General features: G+C 42.9%; 1 protein-coding gene across 1 annotated transcript in view; it reads right to left on the bottom strand.

Annotated features, from left to right (window-relative positions):
- ercc5 (excision repair cross-complementation group 5) overlaps positions 1-16,451 on the bottom strand; it is a 143,528-nt gene that overhangs the window by 19,007 nt on the left and 108,070 nt on the right. Inside the window, exons 18-22 of the mRNA XM_041198712.1 lie at positions 11,774-11,981; positions 9,936-10,901; positions 5,475-5,767; positions 4,549-4,668; positions 2,218-2,431 (exon numbers count right to left, since the gene is read on the bottom strand). Of these exons, the coding sequence (XP_041054646.1) occupies positions 2,218-2,431; positions 4,549-4,668; positions 5,475-5,767; positions 9,936-10,901; positions 11,774-11,981 (1,801 nt within the window). The remainder of the gene's footprint in view (positions 1-2,217; positions 2,432-4,548; positions 4,669-5,474; positions 5,768-9,935; positions 10,902-11,773; positions 11,982-16,451) is intronic.

The following is a 16,451-nucleotide window of genomic DNA, read 5'->3' as shown; positions in this document are numbered from 1 at the left end:
AGGCTCATTGCATCAGTGATGCTCCGTGTGGACTCCTCCAGCATGGAGACCATGCATTGCATAGCCTCATGTATCTCTGCCAGATCCTCCCACATATCCTGCTGCACTTCCAGCGTCTGCTGCCTCATGGACGACTCCAGAGGCACATCATCAGCCACCAACTGAGTATGTGCCTGGTCCCTAGCAGTCCTTTGACTGCCAGCGCCCTGGGTACTCTGTATCTACCCGCACCTCAAGCGAGTGTGAAACGCCCTCACCACTGTGCCCTGGGACACTAGACGACAATCTAATTCCCACCGAGGTGCTAGTATCTGCGTTGGTGCCTGCCTGGCAGAGATGATGTGACGCTGGTGAGTCCAATTGTTCAGGGCTCTCAGGTGTGAGGCCCTCTGCCTCCACCTCCTGGCGGTGGTCCAATGATGCTAAAAGGAAGAACAAGGACATTTGATTAGTTCAAGTGGAGACAATGTCAATGTGCATGCCTGTCCCCCAGTTCGGAATGCGCTCATCCTTCCATAATTAATGGTCAACTCATGTTGCAAGCTTCAATCACTGAGCATTCAGCAGTACCATGGTTGCTGGGATATACATGATGACCTCAGTGCTTGGCAATCATACCTCTCCATGGCTCCCCATGGCACCCCAGCCTCACTGCCACCAGTGGACCTGAGCGCATGGCGCCTCCCCAGACCCATCACCTCCTGCTCATATCCAGTCACGATGGCCAACTGGGCCTGGCCTCTGCCAGTCCGCATCCGCTCAGCGGCATTGTGTGCAGTCTTCTCTTGAATTGGAGAGAAGAGCATTGATTAGTCCAACCTGTACCTGAATTCCCATCACATCCCTGCCACCCCAGCCAGAGTGGGACATTGGAGGGCTCCAGTGCTTCATCACCCTGCAGCTGCCGCACACTCACACAAAGAAGCCAAGGCTGACCACCCCCCAACCCCTTGCCCACATGCTGCCTTCATCACATTTGGCACCACATGGTCTATCCTTGCAAAGCAAGGAGGCACAAACACGTGGAATGCCAAGGGGAGCAGATGGATTGGTGCCCCACCACCTGGAAGCTCCCCTCCCAGCATGTTAGCACCCTGAATTTGACATGTTTTGCAATTCCAGCGCTGTGCCTAGGTGCAGATCATTGAGGTTGCCCCCATAACAGTACTCTGGGTGTCAGTCTACCACATGCTGCGGGTGCAGAACCCATCTCAGCACAACCCTCTCAGGGTGAACTAGGCATGGGCAATATCCGCTGGCTCACCCAGCGAGGGAATCATGCCGTGAATGATTCAATGCAGTAACTGCACTCAGAGTTGGGCGGGGGTTGGGGTAGGGGGAAGCGGGGGTTAGTGGCCTTTGAAGGTAAGGTTGCCTGTTGTATTAAGTGACCTCTGCCAACATGGTACTCACCCTTCCCGCGCGCAAGAGGTCATTGAATCACTTGCGGCACTGGGCCCACGTGTGTCACACCACATCATGGGAGCTATCTATGCCAGCTCCTCCCAGACACGTTTGGTCAGGTGAGGGGGCCTCAGCCTCCCGTCCCTTGGTGCGGGGACCTCGCTCCGTGCTGCCACCTCCTCCAGGAGGGCAGTTAGGCACTCATTGGAAAACCGAGGGGAACACTGCCCCACTGCCCTACCCCCCGGCCTGGCCTGCTCTCCAGCAGCACTCTGGTGAGCCCTTCTACTGATATTGTGGTCAGCCTTTACAAGGCTGCCAGCACTTCATTTAAACAGGCCACCGTGTCGACATTGGACCCGGTGGTCATTGCACTCCCACCACCACTCACCCACTCCTGCTGTCCTTGGGAGCCGTACTTCACGCCAGGCCCACCTGCATAAAATGGGGCGTGGAGCCGATCGCAGGTGGTGATTGGCTCCGTGCCCGTCCACACCCGCTCCTGATTGACCCCCTGACATAGGGAAAATTCTCCCCATGAAAATGAGAGTCAAGAAAAGATCAGCTGGCCCATTAAGACTCCACCACATTCATGTTGCGACTTGATACTTCCTTCCCCCCCTCCCCAACCATCTGACAGAGCCACAAAATCTGGAAGAAAAATGGAAAAATAAAATAAAAAACAAAAAAAAGAAAAATAATTTAAAAAAAAAAATCAGGAAAATTTCTCTCAGGCCGCTTCAAATAATCAAAGTAAATGAGGAGACCAAAGGCTTCATTTCAGACTTAATAATTTATAAATATCTTGCTTACCCAGTTGATTATGAATGTGGACGTACTGGTAATACTCTACATACTTGTCTTGATTGAAGAAATTCTTGTACACGTGACGTGCTCCAAACAGCCATATATCACTGTCATCAGTGATTGTTCCACTGGTTTGATCGGTCAGATCCAGGTAAGCACATTGTGCTTCTGCCTCCGTGGGAGCAACAATATAGGGAATACCAAAAAGTCGTAGCAACTCCTATAAGCAGGATACAACCAAATTAGCAGTAAGCATTAATTAATTCAAACTTTACAACTGAAAAAGTAATAATTCATCTTTCTTCTCAGTCTAAAAAAGTTGAAAACACTCATCATAAAAATCTACACTGCCACTGTAGGCTTTAGGCAGAGTTTGCACTTAACTTCATATCATTGAAAAACATAGGTCTGTTACTAGCAATTGAAATTTCTAAGCTTCTTGGTGCAGTGATTTTCAGTGGTATCATCATTTCATTCTCCAAAAACCAGAAACCCACAATGAAAGAATGCTTAAAAAATGATCAATGTTGACTGTTATTTTAAAATCACAATATCCCACTAATTGGTCGACTTAAGCAAAATCAATGCCAGGTGACTGCTCCCGCCATGTTACGTGAACAGAACCTGCATTTAATGCTAATGCTGCTGTACCCAATCCAAAACGGAAAAGCCTGTCCATTCATTTTGAATTAAATTCAGTTAGTACCACAGGTGCCCTGGTTATAGAAGCAAGGGACATGCAGCAGAAACTTAAATGCCTGTATTTTGTCGTACTAATAACAGCGTGGCTATGACTGCTCACTGTCATTTCAGGATAAAACTAAGAGCAACTTCTGGCTTCTGTACTTGTGCAATTAAATGCAGAAATCTGGAAGAGAAATTGTACTTCTTCACAGGCTGCGCTGTTGCAGCCTTTGCCAACAGAATCTGCAGAGAACTCAATGCTATGGCATGACCTTGGCCTTATTGCCTAATTCCCCACTCTAAAGACAGAGAAAAAGGCTACAGCTTGTAGCATCAGGAGTAACAGTTTTTAAACAGCAAATAAGTGATAGATACTTCTGACCAACCTCACTGGCTTTGAAAACTTAAATTTATAAGTGTGAAGTGATTAGGAAGGCAAATGGAATGTTGTCATTTATTGCAAGGGGAATGGAATGTAAAAGTGGTGAAGTTTTTCTGCAGCCGTACAGGGCATTGGTGGGACTACATCTGGAGTACTGTGTACAGTTTTGGTCTCCTTATTTGAAAAAATATATAATTGCATTAGCAGTTCAGAGAAGGCTCATTCAACTCATTCCTGGGATGAGGAGTTATCTTATGAAGAAAGGCTAAATAGGTTGGGCCTATACCCATTGGAGCTTAGAAGAGTAAGAGGCAAGCTTGTTGAAACATATAAGATCCTGAGGGGATCTGATCAGGTAGACACCGGGAGGATGTTTTCACCTTTGGAAGAGACTAAAATCAGGACAGTTTAAGAATAAGAGGTCTACAGTTTAAGACAGAGATGAGGAGAAATTCTCTCTCTCTCTCAAAGGGTCATTAATGTGTGGGATTCTTTTCCCCAGAAAGCAGTGGAGACTGGGTCATTGAATGTATTCAAGGCAGGTTAATACAGATTTTTGATAGACATGGGAGTCAAGGATTATGGGGGGGCAGACGGCAAAATGGAATTGAAACCACAACTAGATCAGTCATGATCTAACTGAATGGCGGAGCAGGCTCTAAGGGATGAATGGCCTACTCCTGCTCCTATGTTCCTAGGTCTTAAAACCTTCTGAAGAAATGTTGCAGACTTTTAAAAAAAGATTAAAATATTTAAAATTCTGTTTTTCTATTTAATAGTTCTTCTTAATCCCATGCATATGCTTCAATCTTTATTTTGCTTCCTGTACAATGATTTAAATGTAATTTATATTTCCTGATTTTTATTTCTTGATTTGCCGCCTGCATGTCTCAGTGAGGATTCTTCAATCTGATGAACAGCTTCCTTGCTCACAGGCACCATACATCCCTCTGGATTCAAGCAGATACCAAAAGAGTGGAAATCCGAGTGGACAATCCCTCTAAAAGACAGTGGGCAACCGGAAGGAAGGTGAACGATGATCACAGTAAAATCCAGGCCATTGCATTTAGGAGATGGAGAAAGGCAGAGAATTCAAATAAACTGCAGAGAAGCAACACAACGTACAATTGGATTTTAGTTAGCTCTACTAGTTTAAGAAAGGAAACAGTCTTTTTGAGATAATTGAGTTATGATGTTGATTATGAAAGCAACATCTGTTATTCAGTTTATGTATTAGATTCATCACTAGTGCACAAACTTAATTGTTTTACCTGACTGTCCAAGTACATCTGTCCTGTGACAGTTGCAGCAATACGTTCCTGCTGTTGCTTCCGAGATTGAAGGCCAGACTGCTCTACAAACAAGTTGTTCTCTAGATCCTCTATTTCATCCTGGAACACATGCGAAACATATAAAAACAATAATTAAGAAATAATGGCTGATTTAGGAATGGCAGATTGCTTCAACATTTTATTTTACTTTTTTAAATATACCTGCAGAAAACACACAATGTTGTTTGATAAACAATGCAATAAGTACCTCAACTGAAAAATTTGAATTTTGGGCCTATTTGAAGAAACACTTCCAGAAACAGTTTCTACAAACAGTTCACTAATCTTCTCTCAACTGTACACAATGAATGTTTTTCATACATATTATTTTGAAGGGTGGGGTAAATGCATATACTTTAGCCCAAATTTGCCTCTTATAGCCTCTCTGTATTACCTACTATCTTCAACCAAAACACCAAGAAGACAGTTGGCACCACAGTGTCATATTGAAGCTACAAGCTGCCTGTAGCAAGTCGCTCCATAGATCCTTAATACCCATCAAAAGATATCTGCAAATGGGAAAAAGTGTGTGCAAGTGAACTTGCAATGATATAGTTCCTTTCCCAGCCATTGGGCATCCCAAGGTGTTTTAAAGTGAATTAATTACTTTTGAAGTATGATCACTGTTGTTGTGTAGGGAAAAGCGACAGCTAACTAGCACAAAGCAATTTGCAAAATAGTAATGAATTCAGTGACCAATTAAACTTAAAACTATTTTAGTGATGTTGGTTGAGGAATAAATGTTGGCTGTTCCTTCAACAGTGCCAAAGGATCTTTTATGTCCACCTAAAGGACCTCAGTTTATTGAATCCAGTAAGTTTTTGAACAAAATAAAAACAAAAATATGAAGGTTAGTTCAGCTTTACCAGATCTAGATCACTCCAGTCATTTGTTGTGGCTTCTCCCACACTTGTCTGTTTGTTCTGGTCCACCTCCACTTTCATCCTCTGTTGGACAGTTTCTTCCATACGATCATGGATAAAAGCTTCAGTTTGTTTGTCAGTAACTCTCTGTATAACTTCTGAAGTCACTTCCACATTACCACTAGGCGTTGGTGTGGATTCAGTTGCAGGCGTTAAGGGTGTGAAAATTTCAGCAGGAAAGAGCTCATTGTGCGGGTCCACTTTACTAGTGTCGATAACAACTTCAATGAAGCTATCTGAACGTTAAAACAAAAATATTTAGAAATTGTGACAGGGAAATTGGAAAAAAAAGTCATATTAACCGAGTCCAATGAGTTTCACATACTGGGCAGAATTTTACATTCAGTGTGCAGCCATGCGCCTGATACACCGGAATGTAAAATGACGCATGATGATGTTGGGACACACTGCGCAATATTTTGTTCAGTGGGCGCATGCCGGAGTTGGCTGTGCGTCCACCGATAATTGAAGGGCCTATTAAGGCCATTAACTAGGTAATTAAGTTGCATTTTATGCTGCCTGTCCAACCTTATGGTTGGCGGGAAGGCGAAAAGGCCAAGTGGCCTTTACGTTTTTAGGAAACCACAACCACGAGCGGGATTAGGTTTCGTAAAGGTAATACTAATCAAATAAAACTGTTATTTTCAAAATATAAACATGTCCCATTTCATGTGACACAGTCACATGAGGGGGCATGTTTCATTAAATTTTTCATGTCTTTATTTTTTTTTTAAAAAGCGCTTCAATCTCCCTGAGGCAGCTCCGAGACTGAAGCGCTCTTTCGCGCACATGCAAGAAAGAGCGCTGGACCCGAATCTCCCTCCTCCCCCTGCCTGCACAGGTACCGCCACCACTTGTGATCCATGCAGGGCAGACCTTAATTGGCCTGCCTGCCTGAAACCGTGATGCGGAGCCGGTCGTGGGTGGCGGTCAGCTCCATGACCACCCCTGTCTGCTCCCCCTGAGCCCGCCCGACGAATGGAAAATCCTGGCTACTGTATTCAAGCTGATTTGGAAGTAGAATTCAGTGTACCTTATTATTTGTTACAATACAACTTAGGCACCTGTGGAGTAGCAGAAGCTGGAAATAACAGTGCACTTGGCAGGTTAGTAACAATATTTACCTTACCTACTATAAATATCCAATGTACTAAACTAAGTGGCAGCACAGGGTTGCCATGAATAGAGTCAGCATTAAGGATGTTAAAGTCGGAAAATTGGTGCAAGTGGGAATGGGGTGCAGAGGGCAGAAGATATACTTCAGGGTGCTTATAATGGAATATAAACAAAAAGTGCTGGAAAAACTCAGCAGGTCAGGCAGCATCTGTGGAGAGAGAAGCAGTGTTAACATTTCGAGTCCAATGTTACTCTTCATGTTCTTCTTTCTGAGTTCCAAAGAAGAGTCATATTGGACTCGAAACGTTAACTCTGTATCTCTCTCCACAGACGCTGCCAGACCCGCTGAGTTTTTCCCAGTACTTCCTGTTTTTATTTCCGATCTCCAGCATCTGCAGTATTTTGCCTTTACTTCTCATGGAAGCTTGAGACAGTATTTAAAATTTTTGTCTACGGCTTATTGCAAGTTAGTGTAGAAAACACCTGCAAATAAAAAACTTGATTAAAATAATACAAATAATTATGACTAAGACATGGCAGAGCAAGTTGTCTGTCTGGACTGCAGTATGTGGGAAATTATAGACAGCAAGACTGTGCTGAGTGAACACAACTGCAGTAGATGTCTCCATCTCAAACCTCTCCAGCTCAACAGTCATTCAACTAGTGTGCGAGTTGGGGACACCGTGGTGGAAGTGAGAGGAGGAGATGGAGATGAGAGGAGAAGGAGATGAAGAAAGATGAGGTGGAAACTAATGTTGTAGTCGTAAAGAATTTAACAATTTGCTGCACAGATGTAATAATTTATCAGCAGGGTCACTTGGGTTGATTGCCTACCTGGTGCCAGGGTCATGGTTGTTATTTATATGGATTTCCAGAAGGCATTTTATAAATGCTCTCATAAGAAGCAAAAAGCTAAAGTTGATACCCATGAAATTGAAAGCAAGTTATTGATTTGGTTCAGAAACTGGCTGAGTAAGAAAAGATAGCCGGATTTTCTCATCCCGACTTGGGACGGAATAGAAGCAGGATAGCGAAAGAAATAGCACGGCAGCCTATGTTTCAGTCTTTTGCCTCCATTCCCGACTCTGCTGACTTTCCCTTGGTTGGGGTGTGGGTAATGAGGGGTGTGTGGGACAGTGAAGTCGTCTGCCTCATTAGTTGAGTGTGTTGTGTTGAGGTCATTAGACATTGTTATGTGCTTGCCTTCTTGACATCCCAAGATTTTCATGGGGGCAGGCAGCTGTTGGGCGCTCTGTGAAGCTGACTAGCCCCAACTAGATGGGAACAGGGCCAACAGTGCTTAAACAGTTTTACTTGATAAAAGTGCAAGATTGGACAAAAAAAACCACTTGAGCAGCAATGTAATTTTAATAACCAACCTTTCCATACCTGTCTCAGGTGCCAGCTATCCATTTGCTCTAACCAATTTAAAGATGAAAATCCTCTCCTTTCTTGAGACAACACACAGACAGCAACCATTCTGGCCAGAACATGGCTCACTCCCCTGACATCCCCCCCACAACCTCCATTTCCCCACCCCAGGCCATTAATTGGGTTGCAGACCCGTCTCTAGCTTCATTAAGACCCCGACCCTGTGAAAATCCAGTATTGTAAGCATTGTAGATGGAAATATAAAATCAGAAAGAGATATTAATTAAGTGAATGGGCAAAACTGTGGCAAATAAATTTTAATGTTGGTAAATATGAGGTCATCTAAAAAGAATAGAACAGGGTATTTGTGGACATTTCTTAATGGTGAAAAGCCAGAAACAATGTAGATCCAAAGAAATTTGGCAGTCCAGGTACATAGACCATTAAAATGTCAGGAAAGGATACAGAAAATAATCAAAAATGCTAACAGGAGACTGGCCTTTATATCTGGAGGAATGGAGTATAAGGGAGTAAAAGTCATGCTTCAGGTATACAAAGCCCTAATTAGACCACGCCTGGATGTATTGTGAGCAGTTTCTGGATCTACACTTTTGCTAGAATATTTGGACTCCAAGGCCTGAATTTTTCAGTCGGCTTGCAGGGGCGGGCCCAACACGCCGACGCATAAAATGACGCACGGTGACTTCGGATATCTTGTTTGGAGGGCATGCACTGGAGTTGGCTGCATGCCCACCAATAACTGATAGGCCTATTAAGGTCATTAACGAATTGGTTAATATAATTGTTTATGCTGCCCAACGTTAAGGTGGGCAGGCGAAAAGGTCAAGCGACCTTCACGTTTTTTAGGAAATCTGATCTATGAGCGGAATGAGGTTTCCTAAAGCTTTTACCCCATAAATAAAAAAAATTTCTGAAATATAAAAACACGTCTCATCTCATGTGACACAGTCACATGAGAGGACATTTTAAATTAAATTTTCAAACCATTTATTTATTTATTTCAAAAGCGCTTCAATCTCCCTGAGGCAGCTCCATGCCTCAGGGAGATTGAAGCACTCTTTCATACTTATGCACAAAAGAGTGCTGGCCCCAACTCTCCCTCCTCTCCCTGCTCACACAGGTAGTGTTGAGCACTATGGCTTGTGTCTTACGCTGGGTGGGCCTTAATTGGCTGGCCCATGTAAAATGGCGGCACGGCGCTGATCGCGAGTAGCGATCAGCTCCGCAACCACCCTTACCCGCTGACTGAAAAATTCAGGCCCAAGGGTTAAGGTACCAGGAGACATTAAACAAATTAGGGCTGTACTCCCAGGAATTAAAAGGTTATTGTGCGATTTAATCAAAGTTTTCAAGATATCAGGGGGAAGTAATAGAGCAAGATTGAAAGAAACATTTTCTGCTAGTTGGGGATTCTCGAAATGGGGCATAGTCAAAAAATTAGAGTCAGACCTTTCATGATTGAAATTTGGAAACATTTCTTCATGCAACTGCGTGGTAAAAGTTTGGAACTCTCTTCAGCAAATGGCAACTGATGTTAGATCAATTGCTCATTTTATAATGGAGTGTGATCGGCTTTTGTTAGCCAAAGGTGGGGATATGGTCAGCCATGATCTCATTGAATAGTGGAACAGGCTCAATGAGCAAAATAGCCTCCTCCTGTTCCAATGTCCCTATGTCACTGTGATATTCCATCCACAAAAATCTCAAACACAGAAAAGGTGGGCAGCTGAGCTCTGTAGAACAGCAAATTGAAAGTAAAATTTCAATAAAAATGTTGAGAATTTACAATAATTTCTTATTGGTATAGCACATCTTTCTTACTCTTTTAAGCCTTCCTGTCCTACGCAATAGCCTTTGTTTTCTCATTTAGACTTCTCAGATTTAGAAAAAGGTTACCCTCAGAATCACTTCCACCATCATTCTTAGTGCACATTTCCTGATGATCAGTTTCTTCTACTGAATCTTGCTTTCCTTTCACAGAAGAAATGAAACTCTTGAGATCCAACTCTCCTTTTGTCTGTGTGTGTGTGGTCAGTTTTACACTACCAACATGCTGGATGGCCATAGCAACACCAGAAGATGAAGGATGATCCATGTTTGTAATTGCTTTAGTGTTTGTATTGCTATTTTCTGCTAAGTTGGCTATTTCAGGTGGATGGACACATTTCCTGCTGCTAAGGATTATTCCTCCATCATCTTCTGAATGTATGGCATGACCTTCATGCTCCTTCAAAGTATCAGGAATTTGATCTCCTACAGGAGATATTTCTTGCATTTCGCAACTTTGAACAGTCCCAGATATTATTTCTTCCTGTTGGGCAGTCTGTGGGTTGAAAGATATTTTCAGAAACTGATTTTCACTGTCAAATACTTTTCCATCTTCATGTTCATCATCTGAACTGCAGGTCCTGACCCTTTGTTTTCTAGTACTATCATATTCATTCTTGCTATCCTTTTTCACATTGTCTGTCAGTTCATTATCTTTTAAAGCCTGCTGGATGGCATGATGAGTTCTTGGTGACAAATTTAAATTTTTGGCACCAACATTTGCCGAATGCAAAGTGCTACCACACTCAAGAGGAAACAAATTGTTATCTCGTCCAAATTCCATTTCCTCGTCTGAGCTACTTTCTAACATGGCTGCTTGTATAGCAAGTATAGTCCGTGGGGAAGCAGGAGAAGCAGCACTATCATTCTGAGCTGTGGATGCGCTTGCTGTGAGAGGAGATGGTGAGCTTGAATCTTTGAAGGGCTCCCAAACAGTGTTTGAGACCAGCTCTGCAGTTGTCGGATTAGCAATTTCCTCTGGTGCAATATCTTGCTGATTTGTCTCCTTATCTTCACTGTCTTTTGATTGGATTCCTGGAATTTAAAGAAATATACATGGATTATAGTACTCAATTTCAATTCTTCTAGCATATAGACTTGTTGAAAAGTGAAGAATAAGTACGTTTTAATACAAGTTCAGTTAATCATCCATGCACTTTATTTGTATAATATTTGTAATTACCATGAAGGATATTTATTGGATTTATGGAGTTTCAATGAACCTCGATCAGATCTTTAGCTTTGTCATAGTTTCAGGTTGTTAGAGATAAAATATGAAGCAAACTGGTAAACCACCCAAAAACATCTTGGTTTTAATTTTCTGCTACTCGTTGCCATTATCAGGTTTTATTTGTTGGTTGACAGTGAAAAGAGCATTTTCTTAATCAATGTGCAATATTTTCATTTGTAATGACAGATAATACTCAATGGAAAGGAGTTTATGAATTTGAAAACTTTGATTTTCTCTCATGTTGTAATTAGAAAGTACTAATAACCTCCCCCACCAACACGATATACCAATAAAACTAGATCCCTAATGAACAAAAATTAGGATAAGTAAACAGGTATCTGTTGGAAAAGCCCTTTCATTTGGTTGAGGTTTCCTCAAAAATGTGAAGGTTACCTGCCCGCCAACCATAACGTTGGACGGGCAGTGGAAAATCGTCAGTTGCTACTTTAATGGCCTTAATGGGCCTCTTAATTGTTGGCGGCGCGCTTTCAACTCTCACGCTCGCCCACTGACTGAAATATCGTGCAAGTGTGTGATGACATCGGGCATGTGTCCATGTGTCAAGCGGAAAATTCTATCCCATATGTGGAGCTGCAATGTAAATACAATATTTTAATTAAAACGTCCATTATTGATACATGGTAATCACTTGCTTGAACAATTATAATCACTGCACCTTTTATCAGAATATAGTGTGAAGCATCTTCTGATACAAGTCGTCTAGTTTCCATGTCCTTTATGAATCCCCCCTCATTATTGCATTCCAATTGAATTTGCCCGCAGTATTGTTTATTCATCTCTTTCTGAACGCCTTCAATATGTTGATTAAGTCTGTTGCGTTTAAGGAGACCAGTCAGCTGATACTGGGAAAAATCGGTTGACTCCTTTGAAAAGAATAGTAACAAGGCTTACTAAAACAAATTTCTGGCTTAGACATAAAAAAATCTTGGTTTAAAGAATTATTTCCCCTTAAAGTCAACAGCTGAGTTAGCACATATAATTCATGTGATTTTTCATTAATTTTAAGAAAAGCACAATTTTACCACAATATCTTCTATTTCCACCCTCCCATTCCCCTATGTATTGCCTATCTCCTGTCGGAATGGTAGAACACTACTTCTTGCATAAAGATATGGCAGCCATAATGCAAAAGCTGCTTAACAACATAAAATACAAGTTTTGATTATAAAATACGTAGATAACTGATAAGAAATGGTACACATAGGGCAGAATATTGAGTTTGTTGGGCAGACGCACGCCCGACCCGAATGACCATAAAATGACACGCAATGATGTTGGGCGAGCGTCCCGACATCATCGCGCATGATATTTCAGCTGGCGAGTGCGTGCGGGAGTCGGCAGCACGCCCGCTGACAATTAACAGGAGGAATAAGGCCATTAAAGCTCTAATTAAATGAAATTTTTCGCTGTCCGTCCAACTTTACGGCTAACGGGCAGGTGAAAAGGCAAAGTGACCTTTGGGTATTTTGCAAAACTTCATCCACGGGTGGGATGAGGTTTCGATCAGTGATTTAAAAAAGTAAAAATTTTTCAAACTAACTTCTAGCATGTCCTTGCTCATGTGACAGAATCACATGAGGAGATATGTTATTAACATTTTTAAATTCTTTCTTTTTTATTTCAAAATTCTTCAGCTCCCTGAGGCAGCACACACTCCAGTGCATGCGCATACTTCGGCGCTCATGCATCTCCTGCCCCCACCTTGGCAGCTTTGAGCGGCCAGTCAGCATGAAATCAATGCTGGGGCCCGATCGCTGCCAGCAGTTGGCTACGTGGCTGCTCCTGGGCCCGCCTGCCCGATGAAGGCAAAATTCTGCCCATAAACTCCAACTAAATATCAGGAAGAGTGAGACCATTGTTTTCAGCCCCTGCCACGAACTTCGTTCCCCAGTTACTAACTCCATCCTTCCCGCTGGCAACTGGCCGAGGCTGAATCAGACCATTCACAACTGTGTTGTAAATGATCCCAAAATGAGCTTCTCACCATACATTTCCACGATTCCCAAGAGTGTCTACTTCCACCTCTGTAACACTGCCCGACTCCAACTCTGCTTCAGCTTATCTGCAACTGATATCTCACCCATGTCTTTGTTACTTCTAGATTTGACTATTCCAATGGCATCCCAATTTCCACAATGCTTAAACTTGAGCACATCCATATCCTAACTCGCACCAAGTCCTGTTCATTGTGCTTGCTGACATATGTGGACTGCCAGTCCAGCAAACCCTCAATTTCAAAATTCTTATCCTCGCTTTCAAAGCTGTCCTTGGTCTCAGCCCTCCCTATTTCTGCAATTTCCTCCAGCCCCACAACCCTTAGATGTCTGCGCTCTCCCAATTCTCACCTCTTGTACATTTTAAATCACTGGCAGCCATGCTTTTAGCTGCCTAGGCCCCAAGCTCTGGGGCCTTTTCACCTTTCTCTCCTCTTTTAAGATGGCCTTTTATATCCTACCTCTTTGACCAACCTCTCGGCCAACTGTCCTAATATTGTTATATGCTTTGGGGGTCACTTTTTGTTTGGTAATGCTTCTGTACAGCACTTTGGGACATTTTACTATGTTAAAATCACTACATGAATACAAGAATGAAACATAAATATCAGCATATGCTAATATGGCAAGAAGACAGAAAGAGTAAAAATACTAGAAGTCTGTCTCGTCAGGTTTTTTTTAAAGTATATATTGTAATAGTTTAGTATTACAGTGAAAGTAGGTTTTTGTAGCACTATTCTTGTAGTGTAACATGATATCTCAGCCTCTTGGTGTGGGAAGTAACATGCTAAAAGTGTGATTAGCTTAGCGAGTACAAAAGTTTCTGGTGCTGTAAGTGTTCAGGCTTTGCATTCAGTCCTAGGAGCATGTTTCTATCAATAGCACCAACTTCAATTTATCAGGTCAATAGAGCAACAGGATGAACATTTTTCAACAGTCCTGACACAAAGTTTTACAAAATTATGCCATAAGGCACAGGAGCAGAAGTAGGCCATTCAGCCCATCGAGTCTGCTCCACCATTCAATGAGATCACGGCTAATCTGATAACTCTCAACTCACTTTCCTGCGTTTTCCCCATAACTCTTGATTCCCTTACTAATTAAAAATCTGTATATCTCAGCCTTGAATATACTTAACGACCCAACCTTTACAGCCCTCTGCAGTAAAGAACTCCACAGATTAACTACCCTCAGAGAAGAAATTCCTCCACATCTCTTCCTTAAATGGGTGACCCCTTACTTTGAGATTATCTCCTCTGGTCCTAGAATCTCCCACAAGGGGAAACAATCTCTCAGCATCTACTCTGTCAAGCCCACTAAGAATCTTATATATTTCAATAAGGTCGCCTCTCATTCTTCTAAACTCCAATGAGTACAGGCCCGACCTACTCAACCTCTCCTCATAAGAAAATCCCTCCATACGCAGGATCGACCTAGTGAACTTTCTCTGGACTGCCTCCCATGCCAGTAAACCTTTCCTTAGGTAAGGGGATCAAAACCGTTCACAGTATTCTAGGTGTGGTTTAACTAGTGCCTTGTATAGTTTTAGCAAGACTTCCCTATTTTTATACGCCATTCCATTTGAAATAAAGGCCAACATTCCATTTGCTTTCCCTATTACCTGCTGGACTTGTATGGTAGCTTTTTGGGATTCATGCACAAGGACCCCCAAGTCCCTCTGTGCTGCAGCTTTCTCCATTTAAATAATATTCAGCTCTTCTATTCTACGTGACAATGTGCATAACTTCACATTTTCCCACAATATATTCCATCTGCCAAGTTTTTGCCACTCACTTAACCTGTCTATATCCTCTATAGACTCTTTGTGTCATCCTCATCACTTGCCTTCCTACCTATTTTTGTGTCATCCACAAACTTGGCAATAGGACATTTACTTCCCTCAAACAAGTCATTAATATATATTGTCAATTATTGAGGCCCCAGCACCAATCCCTGTGGCACTCCACTAGTTATAGATTACCATCCTGAAAATGCCCACCTTATCCCAATTCTCTGCCTTCTATTAGTTAGCCAATCCTCTATCCATGCTAATCTACTACCCTCAACACCATGGGCTCATCTTAGTAAGTAGCCTTATGTGCAGTACCTTATTGAATGCCTTCAGCATCGAACCTCATTAGGGGCAAGCGGAGGTTTGAGACAAATCAATAACATTATAGCCCTGATTTTTCAACCAATATTCACTGCTAGCAAAGCTCCACTCCTCTGTTGTGGAGTCTTGTGGATCTCTCCCTTAACTGCCGGCCAGGATGCTATTGGTGCCTCATGACATTTACATTAACAGATGAATGAATACAACCATTGTAAATTAATGGCCAAAAAGTACTGGATTTTTTTGAAAATTATGACTGGATCATTTAATGATAATCAACTGTCACTGAAGGTGGGCAAAGGTATTGGCCCAGGTCTTCTGAGGAACGGAAATCATCATCTGATTCTTTGCTACTCTGCATTTCTTTCAGGACCTTGTCAGCATAGCTTTTCTGGAAATGTAGTGCGCAGCTTCCATCTGGGAAATCTGTCAAAGCAGAATCGAGTCAGGAGAAGATAGGGCACATCCCTTTTTATGGCACTGGCTGCCGCTCGGCAAGTTTAAACGTCCAGCGTTTGAATGTTAGTGAATGGATGAGTGGACGGGTGAACGGATGAATGAGTGAATGCGTAGAATGGATGGGTGATAGGGTGAGTGAGTGGTTCAGGTGGTTGGTAGTGGGTAGGGGTGAGGAGGATACATGGGAGAGCAGGGGAGATGGGTAGGGGGTGAGGTGGGAGCGGTTGTTGAACAAGTAGGTTGGTAGTCAGGTCAGGAGGGGTAGACAAGTTGGGAGGATTAGTCGGGTTGTGTCAGGGGTAGTTGAGGGGTTGGGAGGGTGTATTCAGATGGGGTAACCTGGTTGGGAGGGGTAGTTGTGTGGTCAGGGGTGATAATCAGGGAGGGGGATTGGGGGAAGGTAGTCAGGGGCAATGGGGAGGGTGACTCAGGGAACATCAGTTGTGTAGTTACTCAGATGTTAGACCAAGGCCAGAATATTATGCTGGGAATACGGGCACGCGACCAAGCATGAAATGATGCGCGATGATGCTCGGTCGCGCGTCCCGATTGCACAATCTCACGGTGTTTCGCTCGGTGGGTGCGTGCCAGAGTTGGCTGCGTACCCCCCCATAATTAAAAGGCCAATTAAGGACATTAACAATCTAATTAACTTGAAATTTACGCTGCCCATCCAACCTAACGGTTGGAGGGTAGGCGAAAAGGCCAAGTGACCTTTACATTTTTAGGGAAATCTCATCCACAAGCAGGATAAGGTTTCCTAAAGC

Source organism: Carcharodon carcharias, chromosome 11 (assembly GCF_017639515.1).
Source record: "Carcharodon carcharias isolate sCarCar2 chromosome 11, sCarCar2.pri, whole genome shotgun sequence".
In the NCBI taxonomy this organism is placed as follows: Eukaryota; Metazoa; Chordata; class Chondrichthyes; order Lamniformes; family Lamnidae; genus Carcharodon; species Carcharodon carcharias.
Note: the sequence above shows the minus strand (reverse complement) of the source record. Positions and strands in the feature narration are given on the sequence as shown.